The sequence below is a fragment of the Sinocyclocheilus rhinocerous genome, unplaced genomic scaffold, assembly GCF_001515625.1.
Source record: "Sinocyclocheilus rhinocerous isolate Xijiao unplaced genomic scaffold, SAMN03320098_v1.1 scaffold1613, whole genome shotgun sequence".
Lineage (NCBI taxonomy): Eukaryota > Metazoa > Chordata > Actinopteri > Cypriniformes > Cyprinidae > Sinocyclocheilus > Sinocyclocheilus rhinocerous.
The window spans coordinates 97,302-117,588 of NW_015640045.1; the positions used below are offsets into that span (position 1 = coordinate 97,302).

Consider the following 20,287-nt stretch of genomic DNA (forward strand, 5'->3'; position numbering starts at 1 on the left):
AACCTTGGTGAGCATAATAGACTTTTTTCAAAAACATTAAAATACACAATTATGTATTTACAATAATTAATTTATTAAATAAAATTGACATCATAAAAATATTTCCAAGTAAAACAGACAAGTTTTTAAATGCTAAAAAGTAAATATAAATATAAATATAAAAATAAATAAATAATACTATATTATATATTAACACTACAATACAAAAATAAATCAAAAACGTAAATCCTATTAATATTCAAGACTTTCATACCACGTCTTTTATGAATCAGATCTGCAAGCTTAATTTTCACAGTGCCCAAGACAGTGTCCTTTGAACTTGTTGTATCAGCCGCTACAATGAGATAAACAAAACACACAGTACATAGTGTTTATAATGCTGGAATGGAGTGATAATACTAATAATTAACAAGTAAATATTAAAATGATACTAAAGAGTAAGTGTAAAAACATAAAAATGAAAAAAGTAAAAAAAAAAAAAAAACTTGCATTAAAAATGTGTCTGAAAATATGAACAGTAACAGGAAAAACATCATTTTCAAACAGAACTAAAAATAAAATAAAATGTTAATAATAACCTGAACCACTTATGTAATATAAAACTGCTGAATCAGCAGACAAAACTTTATCTACCCACTCATTAAAAGCCACGTTTTTTTATATTCCTTACAACACAGATCTACACCTTACACACAGCCTCGGATCTTTTGCACGATGGGATTATGTAATGAAGGGCTGCATGTTTTTGTGGAGTCATTTGTAACCTAAAGGTATCCAAACATCCTTAACAGAAGTGTGTCATGACAAAATGAAATCTCCACATATCTGTCAACCTTTCCAAGTCGGGTAACTCACTTTTGCGTGTGTCTCTGTTGTTTATGGTGAAGACAGCCACTGCCTCCTGCAGGAGTTCAGCCAGACTGACGCTCTCCCCGCTGTCTCTCTGCACCAGCAGGTTACAGCAGAACTCGGCGTGATGTTCAAACTCTGGGCAGAAACTTCTGGCCGCCACACACGTGCTTCGAACCTCGCTGTCCGGCAGGAATGACAACTGCATGGTGATGAAAGAGTTAAGCCCCACTTCAGAGTAATACTGCAGTGCGTTATCTGTATCTGCAAGAGCTCTGAGAAATAATAGAAAGATGGTACATAAAAATACAATATATTTATTGTACTTCATGTAAAGGCAGATCATTGTAATCATTCTAGATTTCTGTTGGGGTAATTGGTCAAAAAGCTAAAGGTAGATTTGATGCAGATTGACTCACTTGGCTGCAGCTTGCAGCCCGGCTGCTCTGTGCACCTGCACAACCAGTATCACTCTGCAGGACGGCACAACCCCACTCTTCACTCCCACACTCCTCATTGGTCGAGACTTGTACTGAACACTCACTTCAAGCAGCCCTACAGGTAAGCACAGATAAAAACAGGTTTTACTTTATTACATTTGTCTCAAACTCATATCGTACTGTATATGTTATCTGTATGCAGTTTTAAGATAATTAGATATGCAACTACCAGGGGGCTGAGGCTGTGAGTCAACAGGTCGGTCGGTTCTTGGTACCAGAGGAAGGGAGAAAAGTTGTGCATCGGTTTGACCCTGTTTCTGCATGGTTACCATGGCGCACAGTTTGGACATGGGCAGCAACCCTTTGGCAACTAGCTGATCTCTAACATTTGGATAATAATACCTGCAAATGTTTCAATAGGCTTGTAAATAACTTTCCAAACAAATATTAAAAAGATTACTAAAAATTAGACATGTTTTTAAATTCTCCAAATGTGAAAAATAAATGAATAGAATTAAATAATAAAAAATATTACTAAATAAAAGCAAATGTTTTTAAATGCTAAAATGTAAAATAAAATAAAATAATAAAAGTATAAAAAAATAAAATAAGAAAAGTAGAAAAATTATAATATTGGCAAATAAAATTTTGCTAACATAAAATAATGCTTTAAATGTTTAAACGTAAAAAATAAATAAATGAAAATATTTCCAAATAAGAGAGACAAATAAATAAATAAAATAGTCAAAAATGCTTTTAAATGCTAAAATGTAAAAAGTAAATAAATAAATAAAACCAAATAAAAGAGACATGTTTTAAATACTACAATGTAAAAATAAATAAATCAAATTAAACAAAAATATTGCCAAACTAAAGAAACACATTTTAAATGCTAAAATGTAAATAAATGAATAAATAAACAAATATTGCAAAAAATAAATATATATATATATATAAAAAAATGTAAAAAGAATATAAGAACATGCTTTCACATGCTAAAATGTAAAAAAAATATTGCTTAAGAGACAGGTTTTAACTAAATAAACAGAAATATAACCAAATAAAATATACATTTTAAGTACTAAAATAAAAGAAACAAATACATCGAAATGAAATTATTGCCAAATAAAATAAATACATTTTAAATGCTAAAATGAAATAAATAAAATTCAGGACTAAACTACAATTTCTACATTTACTGTACCTGCACCAAACCTCAAACAGCACTCCTCCTCCGTTTTTCAGCCCCTGACTGGCCAATGAGCTTAGCAGTATTCTTTGCACTGGGACGTCAGGAGGAGCCAGTAGGACATGAGTCTCATTATGTCCAAACACAGGGTCAGGCACACAGAGAGTGGTCTCAGAGCGGTAGGCCTTGAGCTCCACAGCTGTGCAATAGAAAGTTGGTTGAGCTGAATAGAAAAAAAGACTTTTTGATACAGTCAGCAAGAAAACAGCTTACTGCTCTCGACAATAAGTGGGTCCGTGTCCTCTCTCGACTCATTTTGTGCAGGGAAGGAGTACTGGATGTAACAGTCAGCTTCTCCCCACACTGTGGACTGCAGAGGCGTCAGACCCTTCACTCTCTCTACTCGGACCATGAAGACATGCTCACGCAGAACATCCACAGTGGTACTGGCCTACAAGAACATTGATTCAGAAACAAATTAAGCTTCATCCTTTAAGCATCAGGGCTGCTCTTGGGAGTTTTAAAGAGAACTTTAATGTTTCTACATGTGGCCGGTGGTCTAACATGTGCGCTGGTCGAGGCAGTGGTGATTCGTGGGTCAGCTCGTCATCCCTCATTCGCTGCAGTGCCGTGATCTGCTGTGCCAGACCCATTGCTAGACACACCCTGAGGTTTCCACGAGTGCTGCCGCTGAATACATCAACCACAGGCATATAACTGTCCACTCCAACCACTGGATACTGAGACTGCAAGAGCAGCTCTGTGATCTTGGGGTCTCTGGAGACAAAATAAAGTAAAAACAAAATGGTTGAGCTTCTATGTTCCAGTGTTAGTTTAGTATTTTTTTATTTACTATTAAAGTATTTATTCATATTTTTAAGTTATTTAGTAATATTTTATATATTTAAGTACTATTTAAATTTGTTTTTTTATTGATTTTTAAAAAAAATAAAAATATAAATATGTAGCTTTGATCTATATTTATTTCCATTTTCGTAATTTTGATAGTTCAAATTAAGTAAAACTTATTTTAAGTTCAACTTAAAACTTAAATAAGTTAAACTTTATTTCAGTTAGTTGCCAAGGCAAAATTTAAAAAGTTTTCATCTAATATTAACCACAACCCTACAGAGTATAAATGGTATGGAAAATGGAAGGATGGATATCATATTTAAATTTTAGCTTATTTCAATTAATAAAAACGCTTTTTAATTTTTTAATAGCTTTGGTTTTATTTAATGGTAACCACACTGCTATATTTTATATAAAGTAATTAATTATATAATGTTACTATTAATATATATATTACTGCTCTTATTCTTACCATATAATATAATATTACATTTATAACAATAAATATTTAATTATGTATATTTCACATATTTATTTTAATAAGAAATGTATAATAAATACAATATTATACTGCAACTACAACAATACCTCAAACATAATATACTACATATAAATAAATTTTCTAATGTTATATGTATAATATAACATACACATACATACATATGTAGATAGATCAATAGACCTGCCTGAAGGACATGTAGAACTGGTGGAGAGGTAGTTTTACCAAACCAAGAAGTTTATCATGGTCTGAGTTACTGGCCCTCAACCAAACTTCAATGACCATCATGTTGTTCTTCATTCTCTCCAACAGTTTGCTGGTCAGTGCGACCGGAGCCACCTATATCATATTAGAAATTAGGTTAAAAACAAATAAACTACATTTTCTAATAAATAATACTGTATAGAGGGAACCTTGATGATTTCCACCACTAAGTAATATGGGTAAACTAAAGTCTTTCCTCGATTCTATATTTAGCACCAACCTGAATAAAGCCGAATGTTGGATGTTTCTGACTCCAGCTCACTGTCGATCGAGCCGTTTCATCGGATCCGAGGAGCTTACAGTTCAAGTAGACGTTGGGCTGCATGGGTGCACAATTAAAATCTTTCCCATCGGGCACCTTGAGCAACATATGAAGCAAAATCTCAGTCTCCTCCACTTCCTGCTGCAGAGGCTCATGAAGAGAGCTCTGGTATCTGACGGGTGGAGATGTGGATCGTGATCTGGATGGAGGTATCAGGATACTCTGGACTTGATGAACACCTGCACACTTCAATGACCATCATGTTGTTCTTCATTCTCTCCAACAGTTTGCTGGTCAGTGCGACCTGAGCCACCTATATCATATTAGAAATTAGGTTAAAAACAAATAAACTACATTTTCTAATAAATAATACTGTATAGAGGGAACCCTGATGATTTCCACCACTAAGTAATATGGGTAAACTAAAGTCTTTCCTCGATTCTATATTTAGCACCAACCTGAATAAAGCCGAATGTTGGATGTTTCTGACTCCAGCTCACTGTCGATCGAGCCGTTTCATCGGATCCGAGGAGCTTACAGTTCAAGTAGACGTTGGGCTGCATGGGTGCACAATTAAAATCTTTCCCATCGGGCACCTTGAGCAACATATGAAGCAAAATCTCAGTCTCCTCCACTTCCTGCTGCAGAGGCTCATGAAGAGAGCTCTGGTATCTGACGGGTGGAGATGTGGATCGTGATCTGGATGGAGGTATCAGGATACTCTGGACTTGATGAACACCTGCACTAGGAGACGGAGCTCCCCTGTGGTCGCTCACACATAAACCCTTTGGTCCATCATGCTCTTCAGTCAAACGGGAAGAAAGGGGTCTGGTTGGACTCAGCATTCGTTTTGCAGGTCTCTTTTTGGTGGAGAAATCATTCTTGTCTGCTGCTAATTCAAACGACACCTTAAAAAAAAAGGAGAAAGAATGAATCACTTAGATCAAATAAATCTCCTAAATGTGGTTCTTATGAGTGATACATTACCTTCAGAGGACCAAATGCTTGTTTATCAGCATCTCTATCTGGTCTTTGAACAGGAAGGGCAGCAGAAATGCTCAGTGATTCACTCTGCATCACGGAGCTCAGAGGAAACATTGCTGATCCAATGAGAACGGGCTAAACAACAAACAAGACAAGATCAGGCCTCTAACAGATAAAACCATGTAGGAGCCTTTATTTTTGAGGTTTGTTTGATTTGGTGATTGGCAAACACTGCACTAACTGTCTTTTGAAGGCTATTTCTGGAGTAAAGCTTGAATGTGACGTTCATCTCCCACCATTGTTTAATAGACAACCTACTAAACCTCACTGGAAACATACTTTGGTGCTGAAACGTCACCGCTGAAACAAAAATGAATCCCCAGATTATTACATTACTTCTGGTTTCTCTTAGTTCTCTTTAGTAAAAGTTCTCTAATACAAATGTACTCACCGCCCTCTGTTACTTTACTAGAGACAACTTTTGTAATCTCTGAAGGTACATGTTGAACATCTTCATACCCAGCAGAGACCAGTGGAAAGAGGTACTCAACGATATAAAAGCTAGATAAACATTTGCATCTGGTTAGTTTTAAAACATGGACACAAATCTCTAGCCACTGCTATCTATAAATATCATCTGATGTGAAATATCTTAAAAGCTGTACCATTTCTTTGTGGTGAGGGGGCGAGGTGGTCTTCCTTTTCTAGATAGACTTCTCGAAGTACTCTCAGTGGGAACTTTTAACTCACTGATGGTGACCCTGGCAAAACGAATATCTCCAAGCAAAGCTATTTTATCCACGCTAAGTCCAGAGAAATCATCTCCTGCTTCTGAATGCTGCACATCTTCTGAATCAAGCCTTCAAAAAATATAGGCAATTTACACAACAGCAGATATGAAAAATTTATTTCACAATTAAACTTACATTTTTTATTATTCTAAACATATTGAATTACATTTCTGTACCTTTAAACAGATGTGAAAAAATTTACATTATTTATTTTTTTATCTTAAGGGAATGAGTTTTGAGCATTTCTTCTTGCATTAGTGTAACCGACCGGGCATTTTTAGTTGGTCTTGTGTGTACTGGCTTCTCTGCCGGGTCTTTCTTCTGATCGTCCACTTCCAAACATTCATCTGATATCTGAAAAAGGAATTACATTAGTTAGTTATATGTTAAAGGAAACTAAGCTACATACTTACTCTGCATGACTTACAGGAGCTTTGTAGAAGAGGTTCTCCAGAAGACTCTGATCATATTGAGGGTCGTTGAGCTCACTGTCCATGAGCACACTACTGTGATCGGAAAGAAAATCTGGGAGAGAACCCTCTCCATCCCAGAACTGCAGCACAGATCCATTAACACTGAGGAACAGAGACATTACAAACATTAAAGCACGTAGTTTGCAAACATAGAGAGAAAAAAATCTACCCAGTATAAAAGTTTCCCATATTTCTGTCAAGTATTTATAAGCAAAGTTCCATTTTCTTCATTTAATCTAAACGTAACAGTAGCCTTGACTACCTTCCCAGCAGCAGATCCACAGCCATGTCCTCTGTGTTGACTCTATTCTGACTTGGTTCTTCAACGTCCTGAGCAGGATGCTGGAGTTCCGATTGAAGGATGTTCTCCAGAAACTGTCCTGAAGAGGGCCTGGCTGGCCTTTAGGAGGAAGATGATGTTTAACATTATTTATAATCATCAACATTCACCATTTTATTTTCTATTTTCGCCCTTCATAGGTATATGAATGAAACAGAAGAGTTCATACAAGGCGTCAGTGTTATCTGTGGAGAGAGGCAGGGGAATGTCCTTCAGAGGAACATCTGACTCCACATCAGATTTTAAGGCTGAAACCACCATGGCATTTCTGAGTTTGCTGCCACGCTCCAGAAGAACTGGAATAATACAAAAAACATAAGTAATATATAATGAAACTAAGTAAGCTATATAATGGACAATAAACACTTGGTATATACATCAGGTATGCATCACTAAATAGTGTTACACGAGTGTAAAGAGTCTGGTCTTTTTGTATACAGATCTGCCAATGGAACTGCCAAAATGGCCACAAGCGTCTCTAACGAAACATGTGTAATTTGTATAGTGCTATACTGACACAATATAAGGTCTAAAACTGACAGAATTGACTGAATTTTAAAAAGAACTCAAGATCAATCAGCAGAATTTGGCAATATTCGGATGACAGACAATTCTTTAATTTGACCAGTCCTTAGAAATCATCTATGATACACACTATTTTAGCCAAAATGTTGCTGTGTTCAGCAGTAATGCCAATATAATGAATTCAGTAAATCAAGTTAATGAGCTTTACCTGACAAAAGGTCAACAGGCGCTTGGGTATTTGCTGAAAGAATTTGGGCAGAAGCAGGTTTAGGTTTTCCAGTAGAAGAATCTGGCAAGACTTGTTCTTGAAAATACAGGTAATCCTTCCCTCTAAAACAAGAATATTGGAAAAAAACAATGTTTTATTGTTGAAGTTTATTGAATTCAAATTGAAGTTTATTGAATTTTCAAAATTGGTGCCTTGGCAACTAACTGAAATCAAATAAGTTGAAGTTGAAGTACTGAGATTACTAAAACTAAAAATGAAATAGAAATACTGAGAAAATAAAAATGACATACGCACATAACTTTACTAAAATTTTAACTAAAATTAAATTGAAAACAGAACAATAAATGTTAATTCAAACATTAACAAATATTATTAATAAATAGTACATATTACTATTATTATTAAGAAAACATTAATAATATTAAAATAATAATATTAGTATGATAATAATATTAGTTAATAGATCATGAATAGAAAAAAAAAATATAAATATTATATAAATAATACTAAAATAACACTGGGGATGAAACTATTACCATAGAACTACTTAAAACGTTTTTAACATAAAATAATAATTTTAATAAGATTTTAAAAAGACATGTTATCCAAAATTTTTAGTCTTTTAATTTAACTTGTCCATTCATAGACGACAAGATCAGTCATAAGGATGTGTGTTGTTGCTGAAGAACAGTATGTGAGCTGAGTGATTTATTGAGAGTTTGTTCCACATTATTCATTCAACAGTCAAATCATTTAAAAGATAAAAAAACAAACCTAGGTATGTGGCCGGAACTGCTGCCAGCTGTCTCCTTCACACTTGGGAGAGTCTGATCCTGGGATGGCAGTACAGGCATGTTCTGGTCAGTTGTAATGCCAGGAGCCTGTGCGTCGAGGCTCATATCAGTCAGGGGTACTGAACTACTGCTGTCATATCCTTCTGTTAACACTTCCAGGGCAAGTGCGACCTACGGTACACATGAAACAGCACATAATTAACCCTTGTGCTGTGCTGAAAATCCTTTATCTAATTTGGTGTTCCCTATATATATATATATATATATATATTTGTGGATAATTCCGTCAATGTTCACTCAAATGTTCACACAAACGGAGGTGCATAAGCTCAGATAAATGGGGCCTATGATCACTCTGTTCCAAAACGAAATACAAAACCAGTGTTAATTGAAAGAAAACAAGTTGACAAAAAGATTGAATAGAATACTTGGTGATAATATAGCATTATGAGAGATTTATAAGCAATTTTTTGTAGGCAATTGTTTTGGACCGGGAACACCATAAATGTAACAAGGTGGGGAAAAAATACTCAAAGTACAAAAATGATCCAGTTATTTTTGGGAAGTTGCTATAACATTGGTGCAGTAAGTTTGATTCCAATGCGATTAACTATGGTTTTAGAAAAAAGAAAATCCTCTCTGGGTCAAAATGAACAGATTACAACATGAAAGTTAAACTGTGAACCTAAAACCTGAGGGGAAAAAAAACAGATTCACAGTGAATTAGATCAGCTGAATAAATGTGAACTCTGCTGAGCATCTCACCCACCTGAAGCTCTCCGAGTTTTTCTGATGACGGGGAAACAAGAGTGAAATATCCATTTATGGAGTGAGACAAAGACAGCCGGGCAATCCCAGGGATTTGAGCTCGAGCTATAGGCAAATGATCGACCTTTGTAAGCACATCCAGCACCAATGAGCCCATATCTGTGAACAAAGAAATATTAAATTCAGCTATGCATCACATGAATAAATTCAGGGCTTCTGCAGGTTCAACGGAGATAAATTTAAGACCTGCTGGAACCCTGAAATCCACACATATCTAAAGTTAAATATGCCTCTCTAGGGACCGTCAATAATCAGCCATCACCTGTATAGCAACCAAATCTAACCTGTCAAATAAGACGCCAGCTGTTTTGGTCCACATCGAACTGGAAAGCGGGCTGTTGATTTTACCCTCTTCTGTTCAGCATTTCCATCTCTAGGCCTAAAGAAGGTGCCAGTGGAAGACTCTCCCCACCATCGGAGCCTGATCAGAATCACAGGAGGAGGTCTGGTGATGACCCACAGCACTTTACTCACTGTCACCCTCAGAAAGCATCTCAGCTGACCCTCCACCAGAGGAGGAATACTGGTGGATGGAGAAACATCACTGAGCACTGCAGAGTGTGGATCATAAGAAAGATACGAGTTCATAATGCCTGGAATACAGCTGTTTATTTTTTACAGTCCAAATCAGAATGAGCTTTATTGCCAGGTATGTTTACACATACGAGGAATTTGTTTTCGTGACAGAAGCTTCCACAGTGTGACAGAACAAAAAAACACAGATAATAAAAAAATAAAAAATAGAACAAGTAAAATAAGGAATAAAAAATATACAAATCGACAACTCTATGTACAGGTATTGAACAATAGACAGTTGTATGTACAGGTATATTATGTGTATATTATCCAAGTGCAGCCAACAACAAATAAGCATTAGTCATTCGCTTCGGCTGTCTCAAAACGCAGTGAGCGCTAAAACACTGTCTAGGTAGGCAAATCACTATTTAAACGCAGGTTTTGTCCTCGCAAAGGTTACGTGATTTTTAATCTCTTTAAAAAAAACTGTCGGATTTGTGAGAACTAACAACCTCCAAACCAATGCAACTGACCTCTTTTTCTGTTGCTTACACCCTTTGAAGGTTTCGCCTTTTTATTCTTCATTCCTCACATCGAGAGTGTTCTAAATAATGGTATTAATGAATCAAAGCTATCATACTTCTTTGACAGTTGCATTAACAAACATAATACCGCTGAGCAACGGCTCGACCAATCAGAGCCTGGAACGACTTCTTCTTCTCTTTGCTTTTTTTTTTACAGTCAGTGAGAGGGGTTTCTAGCGCCTCTAAAGGAAAGATATGAAATTACAAGGGAACGAATTGATACTGACCTCCAACAAACTAGTAATCGTAATCCCAGGATGAATTATTATACAGATTATACACACACGCGCGCGCGCGCGCGCACACACACACTGAATTTTTGCCCTGTGACAGTAATACTGTACAACTTTCTTATTTTCAGTGAGCCCTTAAGAGTGCAGGTCATCGATGAAAAGAGGCTGCTTCGTGATACGTGCTCTATTGAATAGCATAATCAACTCAAATCACACGTGAACAGTGCTATTCAAACAAACAAAGAAAAAAAAAACTCTACAAACCATACAATGGACCTAGTCAAAGAATACTGGTGTTTAGCGCACTTCATCTCAACGGTTGTGCCCTACTCCGTTGTATTATGTTTGCATAAGTGATGTTTCTGTATGAGTAAATTGGCTGCAAATTATCTGAGCACTATTCACATATTTACTGAAAAAAAGATAGAGATATCTTCAAAGAGAAGCATGAGTACAGAAAAAGTACTAACCCACAAAAGTGTGTGGTTAATGCAGACATGTAAACCACTCAAAATCGTTTTCAGTAATTCAAATAAAGCTTAAATAAAATATAATTGGTTAAAAAAAAACTTAAAAAGTAGATATGAAACGTTGGCAACTTACTGAAATAAAGTTGAAATGCTAAACGCTACAACTAAAATTGATATAAAATGTAGTTAAAGCTAAATAGAATGTAAAAAAAACTAATAAAATTATTAGACTTCAAAAATGAAAATATAAGCTAATTATAAATATGAATACTATAATAGCATGTAAATAATACTACATAACTCTTAGTATATAAATAATACTAAAATATTCTTAGTAAATGAGTAGACAGGACCCTTAAGTAGCTTTTTAGATCAAAATAGTACATTCTAACACACGCATACACACACACACACTTCTTTTCAAGAATATATAATTTTAATTGTATAAGTACATTTGTCACAATAGTAAACAAAAAAAAGGAACTGAAAATACAACAAATTATATTCTTCAATCAGCATCAAAGCTACGCAATATAAAAATAAAAAAAGGAATCTAAATACAGTTGGCAGCTACTAATTACAAGCTCCTTGACCCTTCCCAGCAATCTTTTTTGAACACTCTAAGAGAGCATTATGAATGTCTTTAGCACATGCAATCTGTGATTTTATCATACTGAGATACTGAGAGTAAGACAGAGACTCTGTTTGCACTGTGTCCGGCTTCGTGGCTGTAGGTACGAGATTTGGAGAATGCTTTGTGCTGTCGATGCTCTGTGAGAGGCACTCATGGGCCAGCCGCTGAAGAAACAAAATGTCAATGTTAATCAAAATCAAAAAAGAACTTTGAATGACATTTTCAAAAGAAACACAGCAGTTACTTACCAGGCAGAGCTCCAGTTGATCACAGAGAGCATAAAACTCCTCTAAACTTTTGTCAAACCGCTGAACTGCTGCATCATTACCCTTCCTACATTTTGAGAAGTGAAATATATTTTTTAAATATTATTTCTTGGTTTATGCACCCATAAATCTTTCTATTGAATCTCATTTCTGCCACAGGATAAAAATAAATAAACAATTGTGACATTTTATCTCACAACTCAACAAAAAACAATCTCAGAATTGTGAAAAATATGAATTGTGAGAAAAAAAGTCACTATTACATTCGTATTTTTCATTCTGTGATGGAAATAAAAACAGAGTTGTGAGAAAAACTCAGAATTCATACTTTCTTTCTTTTTTTTGCGAATTTGTATCCCTCAGAATTGCAAGAAAAAAGTCAGAATTGTCAAATTAAAAAGTCACAATTATCTTTTTTTATTCCGTGGCAAAAACAGGCTTCCATGTATTTCCATATATGTATATTAATAGACAGATAGAACAGACAATACATACAATATACATACATACACAGTGCTGGGAAGATTACTTACAAATTGTAGTCTGTTACTGATTCCAAATTACATGACACAAATTGTACGTAATCCATTACATTACACATTTTAGGTAATATAATCAGACTACATTTAGATTGCTTGCGACCTGACTCTTTTATCACATTGATTTAAATAGGTTAATATTGTTCCAAATTGAAATAAAAATACAAAGAGAATGAAAATATATTCCATTCGTTGTTATTAACAGCATGAAGTGCATTAAACATTTTAATGCGTTTGAAAGACAAAAGCCTTCCAAAGACAAAGACTTGTGTGAATAATATGTAATCATGTAATCAATAAAAAAGTAACTGTAGTCTGATTACGAGTAATTTAAAATGCAATATAATCTAATTACAAGTATTTACTTTTTGGAATCTGATTACTTAATCCAGATTGCATGTAACATCAGTTACTACCCAGCACCGTACATACATATGCGTGTGTGTATTGCATATTCATTTCATCTCAACGGTTGTGCCCTACTCCGTTGTATTATGTTTGCATAAGTGATGTTTCTGTATGAGTAAATTGGCTGCAAATTATCTGAGCACTATTCACATATTTACTGAAAAAAAGATAGAGATATCTTCAAAGAGAAGCATGAGTACAGAAAAAGTACTAACCCACAAAATTGTGTGGTTAATGCAGACATGTAAACCACTCAAAATCGTTTTCAGTAATTCAAATAAAGCTTAAATAAAATATAATTGGTTAAAAAAAAACTTAAAAAGTAGATATGAAACGTTGGCAACTTACTGAAATAAAGTTGAAATGCTAAACGCTACAACTAAAATTGATATAAAATGTAGTTAAAGCTAAATAGAATGTAAAAAAAACTAATAAAATTATTAGACTTCAAAAATGAAAATATAAGCTAATTATAAATATGAATACTATAATAGCATGTAAATAATACTACATAACTCTTAGTATATAAATAATACTAAAATATTCTTAGTAAATGAGTAGACAGGACCCTTAAGTAGCTTTTTAGATCAAAATAGTACATTCTAACACACGCATACACACACACACACTTCTTTTCAAGAATATATAATTTTAATTGTATAAGTACATTTGTCACAATAGTAAACAAAAAAAAGGAACTGAAAATACAACAAATTATATTCTTCAATCAGCATCAAAGCTACGCAATATAAAAATAAAAAAAGGAATCTAAATACAGTTGGCAGCTACTAATTACAAGCTCCTTGACCCTTCCCAGCAATCTTTTTTGAACACTCTAAGAGAGCATTATGAATGTCTTTAGCACATGCAATCTGTGATTTTATCATACTGAGATACTGAGAGTAAGACAGAGACTCTGTTTGCACTGTGTCCGGCTTCGTGGCTGTAGGTACGAGATTTGGAGAATGCTTTGTGCTGTCGATGCTCTGTGAGAGGCACTCATGGGCCAGCCGCTGAAGAAACAAAATGTCAATGCTAATCAAAATCAAAAAAGAACTTTGAATGACATTTTCAAAAGAAACACAGCAGTTACTTACCAGGCAGAGCTCCAGTTGATCACAGAGAGCATAAAACTCTTCTAAACTTTTGTCAAACCGCTGAACTGCTGCATCATTACCCTTCCTACATTTTGAGAAGTGAAATATATTTTTTTAATATTATTTCTTGGTTTATGCACCCATAAATCTTTCTATTGAATCTCATTTCTGCCACAGGATAAAAATAAATAAACAATTGTGACATTTTATCTCACAACTCAACAAAAAACAATCTCAGAATTGTGAAAAATATGAATTGTGAGAAAAAAAGTCACTATTACATTCGTATTTTTCATTCTGTGATGGAAATAAAAACAGAGTTGTGAGAAAAACTCAGAATTCATACTTTCTTTCTTTTTTTTGCGAATTTGTATCCCTCAGAATTGCAAGAAAAAAGTCAGAATTGTCAAATTAAAAAGTCACAATTATCTTTTTTTATTCCGTGGCAAAAACAGGCTTCCATGTATTTCCATATATGTATATTAATAGACAGATAGAACAGACAATACATACAATATACATACATACACAGTGCTGGGAAGATTACTTACAAATTGTAGTCTGTTACTGATTCCAAATTACATGACACAAATTGTACGTAATCCATTACATTACACATTTTAGGTAATATAATCAGACTACATTTAGATTGCTTGCGACCTGACTCTTTTATCACATTGATTTAAATAGGTTAATATTGTTCCAAATTGAAATAAAAATACAAAGAGAATGAAAATATATTCCATTCGTTGTTATTAACAGCATGAAGTGCATTAAACATTTTAATGCGTTTGAAAGACAAAAGCCTTCCAAAGACAAAGACTTGTGTGAATAATATGTAATCATGTAATCAATAAAAAAGTAACTGTAGTCTGATTACGAGTAATTTAAAATGCAATATAATCTAATTACAAGTATTTACTTTTTGGAATCTGATTACTTAATCCAGATTGCATGTAACATCAGTTACTACCCAGCACCGTACATACATATGCGTGTGTGTATTGCATATTCATGTACCATGTGATTTACATAATAATCAGGGAATCTTACTCTGTTGTTCTTCCGTTGTCAATAGCTGCATTGTGTCCAAAATTTTGTGAAGCAATGGTCATGACGTTCTGAAAACATAAAATTGTAAATGAATGTTAGTATTCTATTTCAAACAAGCACTTTCAGCTCTCACGATTAAGGAAAGGCACCAAACAAACCTGTAAACTATCTTTCAGCAGAGGAATCAGCATTTTGAATCTGTGAACGGGATCAAAATCTTGTTGTTGACTGAGCTGCTGCTGCTGCTGCTGTTGTTGTTGAGTTTGCGGTTGCTGTAAAATAGCCGCTTGCTGAACGCCCATCTGAGCACTGTTAGTGACCATCTGCTGCTGCGACGCCATTGTTGACATGGATGAGACAGTCTTCTTCTTCTTCTTTTTAAGCGTTTTTGGCGGTTGGCAAACAAGCTAATAGGTGCTTTACCGCCACCTGCTGGACTGGAGTGTGGAACAAAAATCTGGCTGAGATATTTTCTCAGTTTTCTTATCAGTTTGTGCTGTACAGTTGATCACATCTACTATAGGATAAAATCTTTTTTGCCTACTATCAACGTATCTTCCTTTATCTTGGCACAACCATCACATGCACTCTTTGTGATACCTTCTGTTTCCTTCTCTTTTGGTCTTTCTGACTGAACCAGTTCTAGCTGTTGAGACAAAAATGTCGTCTTCCTCCAGGGGACGCTAGAAGACTCCGAGCCGAACGGGTCATCCTGACCAGCGCTGAGAAAAGTAGCAGGAACCACACTGGGCTACTTCATAAGTTACACTTAAATAATACACAGCGAAGAATATTAAAATGGGAAAAAACAGTTGTTTATATACATCGTACATAACCAAAACAAGCCGTAGTGTCTAAAATATTGATGGCAGTCAATTGAAACAGTTGACTTTGGATTTATTTAATTTTTTTTAAAGGGACTTTGGTTGAAACTAATAATGTTTGCAAGAGAAAAGAATATATTTCATTTATTCTTGGCATAAAATATCCCTCAATATTCTCTCATAATATTCAAACTAGTGGAGTCACCGTGGTTGAAATGAAAAGAAATGACGCCATCTAGAGGAAAATTTGTGGCACTGCGAACTATTGTTATATATAAAAAAAAGCATGCAACTTTTTTTCCCTGAGAATCGAGACATGAAATATGATGGATGCAATAACAAAAATCTTTGACGAGTTCATTATTATATAAGTGTATTATTTGAATCGAACCATATCAATGCAATGCAATACAATGATGCTTTGAGAGATGTACAAATCAACATTCCTCAAAAGTCTGATTTATCATATTTGATATTCATATTTAACATGATTAAAAAAACTTGTACGGGTAATCAAGTTGAACACTTCTGTGATAGGCTAAGTACTCTTTTTAAAAGCATGTTACCAAAGTGTACTTTTTTCCCCCCAAGAGCCATATGTCTTTTGTTTTTTATTTAATAACTACTGCCTTGAATAAGATCTTACACGTAACCGATGTTCACGAGACGAAACAGTAACAATTTACACAAAGGAAAATGTTCAAAAGTTTACATATGCTTGACACAGTGTGCTGTTACCTGGCTAATCAACAACTGTTTTATGTCTTATGTTTGTAATACTTGTTCATTAGTCCCTTGTTTGAACTGAGCAGCTCATCTTTTAAAAGAGGACAGTTTAATAATTATTATTATTAGATGCACTTTTTTATTTATTTTTTTATTTTTTTTTTTAAATAGCAAGAAAAGAAAATAACATACATAAACATTAAACAATAAATTTTTAGCAGCTGGATTTTGCTTGGTCTTTTTTGCTCTTTAATAATTATTATTTAAGAAGATGAGGAAGAAGAATTATTAATTTAGTTTTGTATGCTGTTTTTGTCATGGTTACAGTTTCCTCAACTACTGTTAAATTTGTTAATTGTTTTAAAGACATTTAACAAAGACAATTAACAAAGTAAATGACATTCCCCAGACTTCTCTTTATCAAATCATAGTGGTCATACATGTAATAATCTTCTATGTATGGACTACAAAAATACAGCATTTTAAGGTTGCACTTTGCTTTTTGGAAAGCACTGAAAGTCAATGCTTTTCTGATTCCTTTTTTTTTCTTTCAGGCCAGCTTCTTCAGTTGTCGCAGACTTCGGCTGTGGAGACTGTAAAATTGCACGGAGTGTAAAAAATAAAGTACACTCTTTTGATTTGGCTCCGGTTTGTGATCTTGCCACTGCATGTGACATGGCAAAAGTAAGTTATTGTGGTAATAAAGGTTTTAATTGTAATGCAGCCGAAAGACTAAAGACGGCTCTGTTTATTACTTATTCACAGGTGCCACTTTGTGATTCTACAGTAGATATTGCTGTTTTCTGTCTTTCTCTGATGGGGACAAATCTGGGAGAGTTTTTGGCAGAAGCAAACAGAGTCCTGGTGATGGGGTAACTGTCTTATTTCATTTTTTTTTTTTGATCAATTGCCATTATTTTAAGTTTATTATGAAATCCAAACTATTGTGAGTCTAATGATTAGCCAATCTATATACTCTTTCCATTTTTTTTTTTTGCAGGGGTCTTCTTAAAATAGCTGAAGTGGCCAGTAGATTTGAAAATGTGCGTTTGTTCATTGATGCATTGTCAAGTCTGGGCTTCAAGTTAGTCAATAAGGTAATGTGCAATTTATTCCAGTGAACATAAATGTTTAGATGGTTTTTTTTTTTTTTTAAGAAATTATTTTATTCAACAAGGATCCATTAAATGTATCAAAAGTGACAGTAAAGAAGACATTTATAATCTTTCAAATAAATGCTGTTCTTTTAAACGTTTGATTAATCAAAGAATCCTGAAAAAAAAAAAATTAAGCAGCACAACTGTTTTCAACATAAAAAATGTTTCGGCCAATTAGCATATTAGAATGATTTCTGAAGGATCATGTGACTGGAGTAATGATGCTGAAAATTCAGCCTTGCCAATAAAATGAATAAATGTATTCAAATAGAAACCAGTTCTTTTAAATTTTGATAATATTTCATGTTACATTTTGTATTCTATTTTTCATCAAATTAATGCAGCCTAGGTGAGCATAAGAGACTTAAAAAAACATGTTTCCAGCATAACATGCACCTGGTCCTGTGAAATGGCCTCATATTTTTGTTCACTTAATAACTCCCATGAGACAGACCATTACACTGTCCAGAACACTGTTGAAGGCACGCTGTGGTATAGAGAATACAGGGTAAAATATGATCATCAGACCATATTACTTATTCCAGGGTCCAGTTTTATGCTTTTTACACCAGGATATTTGTCTCCTGTACTTTCTTTGGACACAAGCAGCTTCTAAATGGTAGTCTAATCATACATTCCTTTTTTTTATTTTAATTTTTTTATCTCAGAATATGAAGTTCTTGTCATTACTTTTGAAAACCCCAAATATATGCTCATTCAAAATATTAATAAATACTAAAATAACAGAAAGGGAGTCCAATAGTAATAGGAAACCCTGATATTTTGAAGTTGGTGATCATGATTTATTCCAGGAGTGGCCAACGTCGGTCCTGGAGAGCCACAGTCCCGCAGACTTCAGCTCCAACCTTAATCAAACACACCTGAACAAGGTCTGAGGGTTACTAGAAAGCTACAGGCAGGTGAGTTTTTATCAAGGTTGGAGCAAAACTTTGCAGGACTGTGGCTGTCCAGGACCGATGTTGGCCACCCCTGATTTATTCTATAGATTGTGCAAAACATTTTCTGCAGACTCACTGTTAAAAACTGACAAACATGCAAATAATAAAGGACTGCTATTAAAATCACTAGAATAATCTCCTCCTTAATTATCATATATGATTGTTAGTTGCAGGTCTAATGCTGTATTAGGGATGGAAAATCAGGCCAAGTGTGCAGTGTTGCAGACTAGAATTGTGCTGTTCTGCAAGTATGCAGATCAATAATGGAATATATTAACAACAACACTAACATAAAATGTTCAATGTCCTCAGTTTTTCAAATAAAATAATGGAGATAGCAATAGATCGTAATTTAGTAATCAAAATGTAGTATAATTTACAGTATAATGAACAAGAGCTGTTTACAAGCTATTTGTTTTCTGTTATTTTTTTCAGGACACAGAAAACAGCCACTTCCACTCCTTTGAATTCATAAAGACAGGAAAAGCACCTGTGAACGTGAGGAAAGTCGGTCTTCAAATTAAACCTTGTCTGTACAAGAAACGATAAATGTACATTAAGTAAATATTTTGCTTCTTTATGTATGGACTGTGTATGAAAGGTTTATCAGCAGTAGTTCAGTTTCAAGGGTCAAATCTCTCCTTAACATTGTATGTTTTGTAAATCAATGTAACAGGACAGTACATTTTATATATATAAAAAATAATTTAATGTGATATTAAAGTAATTTTGTCCTTTGGGAAAACTGTATTTGTCATATATTGTCTTATGACTGGAAATAGTTTTTACCTGATAAACAAACAGACTCGTTAAGTATTTAAACTTGTCAATTATTTTATTGTATTTTTTACAAGTGTCACAGTCACATTATTTACCCCCGGAGATGCCTAAACATCTTAGAGCAACACAAAGGAAGATCAGTCGTCGTTGTAACAAAGACTGTGAAAACAGTGCAATCTTATAACTAAAATATCAGACTGGACTCACCAGGCCCAGATGTGGATTCCCCCACTATTTACTGTATGATCACCAGAGGGCGCTACAGCGTTACAAATTCAGTCAGTTCGTGTGCTACAAGTTAAATTGGAATGAAAACAAGGTAGAATCTATATATCTCTGTGTAAATAAGAACATATCAGAACATCTGTGTAAATCAGAACAATCCTAAAAAGTAGTAAAACATTGAAAATGTGCTTATAATATTTATAAAACAATGCTACTTATCAAAGTAAATCATAATGCTGAAAGTAATACCAAGCTACTTCATTTTCCTTACAATTGGTATTTGTAATTGAGGAAAAAGAACAGCTACATATCAAAAACACCAATTGCAATGTGTATATACAGTGGGGTCCAAAACCCCTGAGACCACTAGTGAAATATTCTTATTAAAGGAATAGTTCATCCAAAAATAAACATTTGCTTAAAATTTACTCACCCTCAGGCCATCCAATGTAGATGAGTTGTTTCTTCATCGGAACAGATTTGGAGAAACCTGATGG

General features: G+C 34.2%; 4 protein-coding genes across 6 annotated transcripts in view; 1 reads left to right on the forward strand and 3 right to left on the reverse strand.

Moving 5' to 3' along the window:
• Window positions 1-10,433, reverse strand: part of LOC107752384 (C2 domain-containing protein 3-like) — a 21,263-nt gene extending 10,830 nt beyond the window's left edge. Inside the window, exons 1-23 of the mRNA XM_016568341.1 lie at window positions 10,369-10,433; window positions 9,604-9,870; window positions 9,261-9,418; window positions 8,472-8,662; window positions 7,677-7,798; window positions 7,113-7,239; window positions 6,866-7,003; window positions 6,558-6,705; window positions 6,399-6,484; window positions 6,005-6,199; window positions 5,791-5,900; window positions 5,581-5,699; window positions 5,343-5,474; window positions 5,095-5,263; window positions 4,314-4,594; window positions 4,017-4,168; window positions 3,024-3,255; window positions 2,752-2,929; window positions 2,494-2,677; window positions 1,519-1,691; window positions 1,269-1,404; window positions 856-1,124; window positions 254-334 (exon numbers count right to left, since the gene is read on the reverse strand). Coding sequence (XP_016423827.1) covers window positions 254-334; window positions 856-1,124; window positions 1,269-1,404; window positions 1,519-1,691; window positions 2,494-2,677; window positions 2,752-2,929; window positions 3,024-3,255; window positions 4,017-4,168; window positions 4,314-4,594; window positions 5,095-5,263; window positions 5,343-5,474; window positions 5,581-5,699; window positions 5,791-5,900; window positions 6,005-6,199; window positions 6,399-6,484; window positions 6,558-6,705; window positions 6,866-7,003; window positions 7,113-7,239; window positions 7,677-7,798; window positions 8,472-8,662; window positions 9,261-9,418; window positions 9,604-9,870; window positions 10,369-10,420 — 3,700 coding nt within the window. The 5' untranslated portion in view covers window positions 10,421-10,433. The remainder of the gene's footprint in view (window positions 1-253; window positions 335-855; window positions 1,125-1,268; window positions 1,405-1,518; window positions 1,692-2,493; window positions 2,678-2,751; window positions 2,930-3,023; window positions 3,256-4,016; window positions 4,169-4,313; window positions 4,595-5,094; window positions 5,264-5,342; window positions 5,475-5,580; window positions 5,700-5,790; window positions 5,901-6,004; window positions 6,200-6,398; window positions 6,485-6,557; window positions 6,706-6,865; window positions 7,004-7,112; window positions 7,240-7,676; window positions 7,799-8,471; window positions 8,663-9,260; window positions 9,419-9,603; window positions 9,871-10,368) is intronic.
• A 1,124-nt stretch (window positions 10,434-11,557) lies between these two features.
• On the reverse strand, window positions 11,558-12,109 carry LOC107752391 (mediator of RNA polymerase II transcription subunit 29; the record flags this gene model as incomplete). The annotated part of the gene is made up of 2 exons (XM_016568351.1): window positions 11,558-11,920; window positions 12,005-12,109. Coding segments are annotated over 2 exons (330 nt in total), but the record flags the coding sequence as incomplete, so codon positions are not given.
• Window positions 12,110-13,624: 1,515 nt separating this feature from the next.
• LOC107752392 (mediator of RNA polymerase II transcription subunit 29-like) lies at window positions 13,625-15,485 on the reverse strand. The gene is made up of 4 exons (XM_016568352.1): window positions 15,278-15,485; window positions 15,120-15,187; window positions 14,067-14,151; window positions 13,625-13,982 (listed from the first exon to the last, which is right to left on the reverse strand). The coding sequence occupies exons 1-4, from the start codon at window positions 15,467-15,469 to the stop codon at window positions 13,758-13,760; spliced, it is 570 nt and encodes a 189-aa protein (XP_016423838.1). The 5' UTR covers window positions 15,470-15,485; the 3' UTR covers window positions 13,625-13,757.
• A 1,756-nt stretch (window positions 15,486-17,241) lies between these two features.
• LOC107752393 (ribosomal RNA-processing protein 8-like) lies at window positions 17,242-19,407 on the forward strand. 3 transcript variants are annotated; one of them, XM_016568354.1, is made up of 4 exons: window positions 17,242-17,353; window positions 17,435-17,541; window positions 17,670-17,766; window positions 19,221-19,407. In XM_016568354.1, exons 1-4 carry the CDS (start codon window positions 17,345-17,347, stop codon window positions 19,332-19,334), a joined length of 327 nt encoding a protein of 108 aa, XP_016423840.1. In that variant the 5' UTR covers window positions 17,242-17,344; the 3' UTR covers window positions 19,335-19,407. The 3 variants fall into 3 exon arrangements, with proteins under 3 accessions (XP_016423840.1, XP_016423841.1, XP_016423839.1); XM_016568355.1 differs by having other exon boundaries at window positions 17,457-17,541; XM_016568353.1 differs by having other exon boundaries at window positions 17,242-17,541.
• Window positions 19,408-20,287: the final 880 nt, after the last annotated feature.

Excerpts from the sequence above, each read along its gene's own strand:
- LOC107752392 (XM_016568352.1), bottom strand. The coding sequence starts at position 15,469 with ATGTCAACAATGGCGTCGCAGCAGCAGATGGTCACTAACAGTGCTCAG. Across the intron at positions 14,152-15,119 it reads GACAACGGAAGAACAACAGA|GAAGGGTAATGATGCAGCAG; the intron begins GTAAGATTCCCT and ends CTCAAAATGTAG. Across the intron at positions 13,983-14,066 it reads ATCAACTGGAGCTCTGCCTG|CGGCTGGCCCATGAGTGCCT; the intron begins GTAAGTAACTGC and ends TTGTTTCTTCAG.
- LOC107752393 (XM_016568353.1), top strand. The coding sequence starts at position 17,345 with ATGGCAAAAGTAAGTTATTGTGGTAATAAAGGTTTTAATTGTAATGCA. Across the intron at positions 17,542-17,669 it reads AACAGAGTCCTGGTGATGGG|GGGTCTTCTTAAAATAGCTG; the intron begins GTAACTGTCTTA and ends TTTTTTTTGCAG. Across the intron at positions 17,767-19,220 it reads GCTTCAAGTTAGTCAATAAG|GACACAGAAAACAGCCACTT; the intron begins GTAATGTGCAAT and ends TATTTTTTTCAG.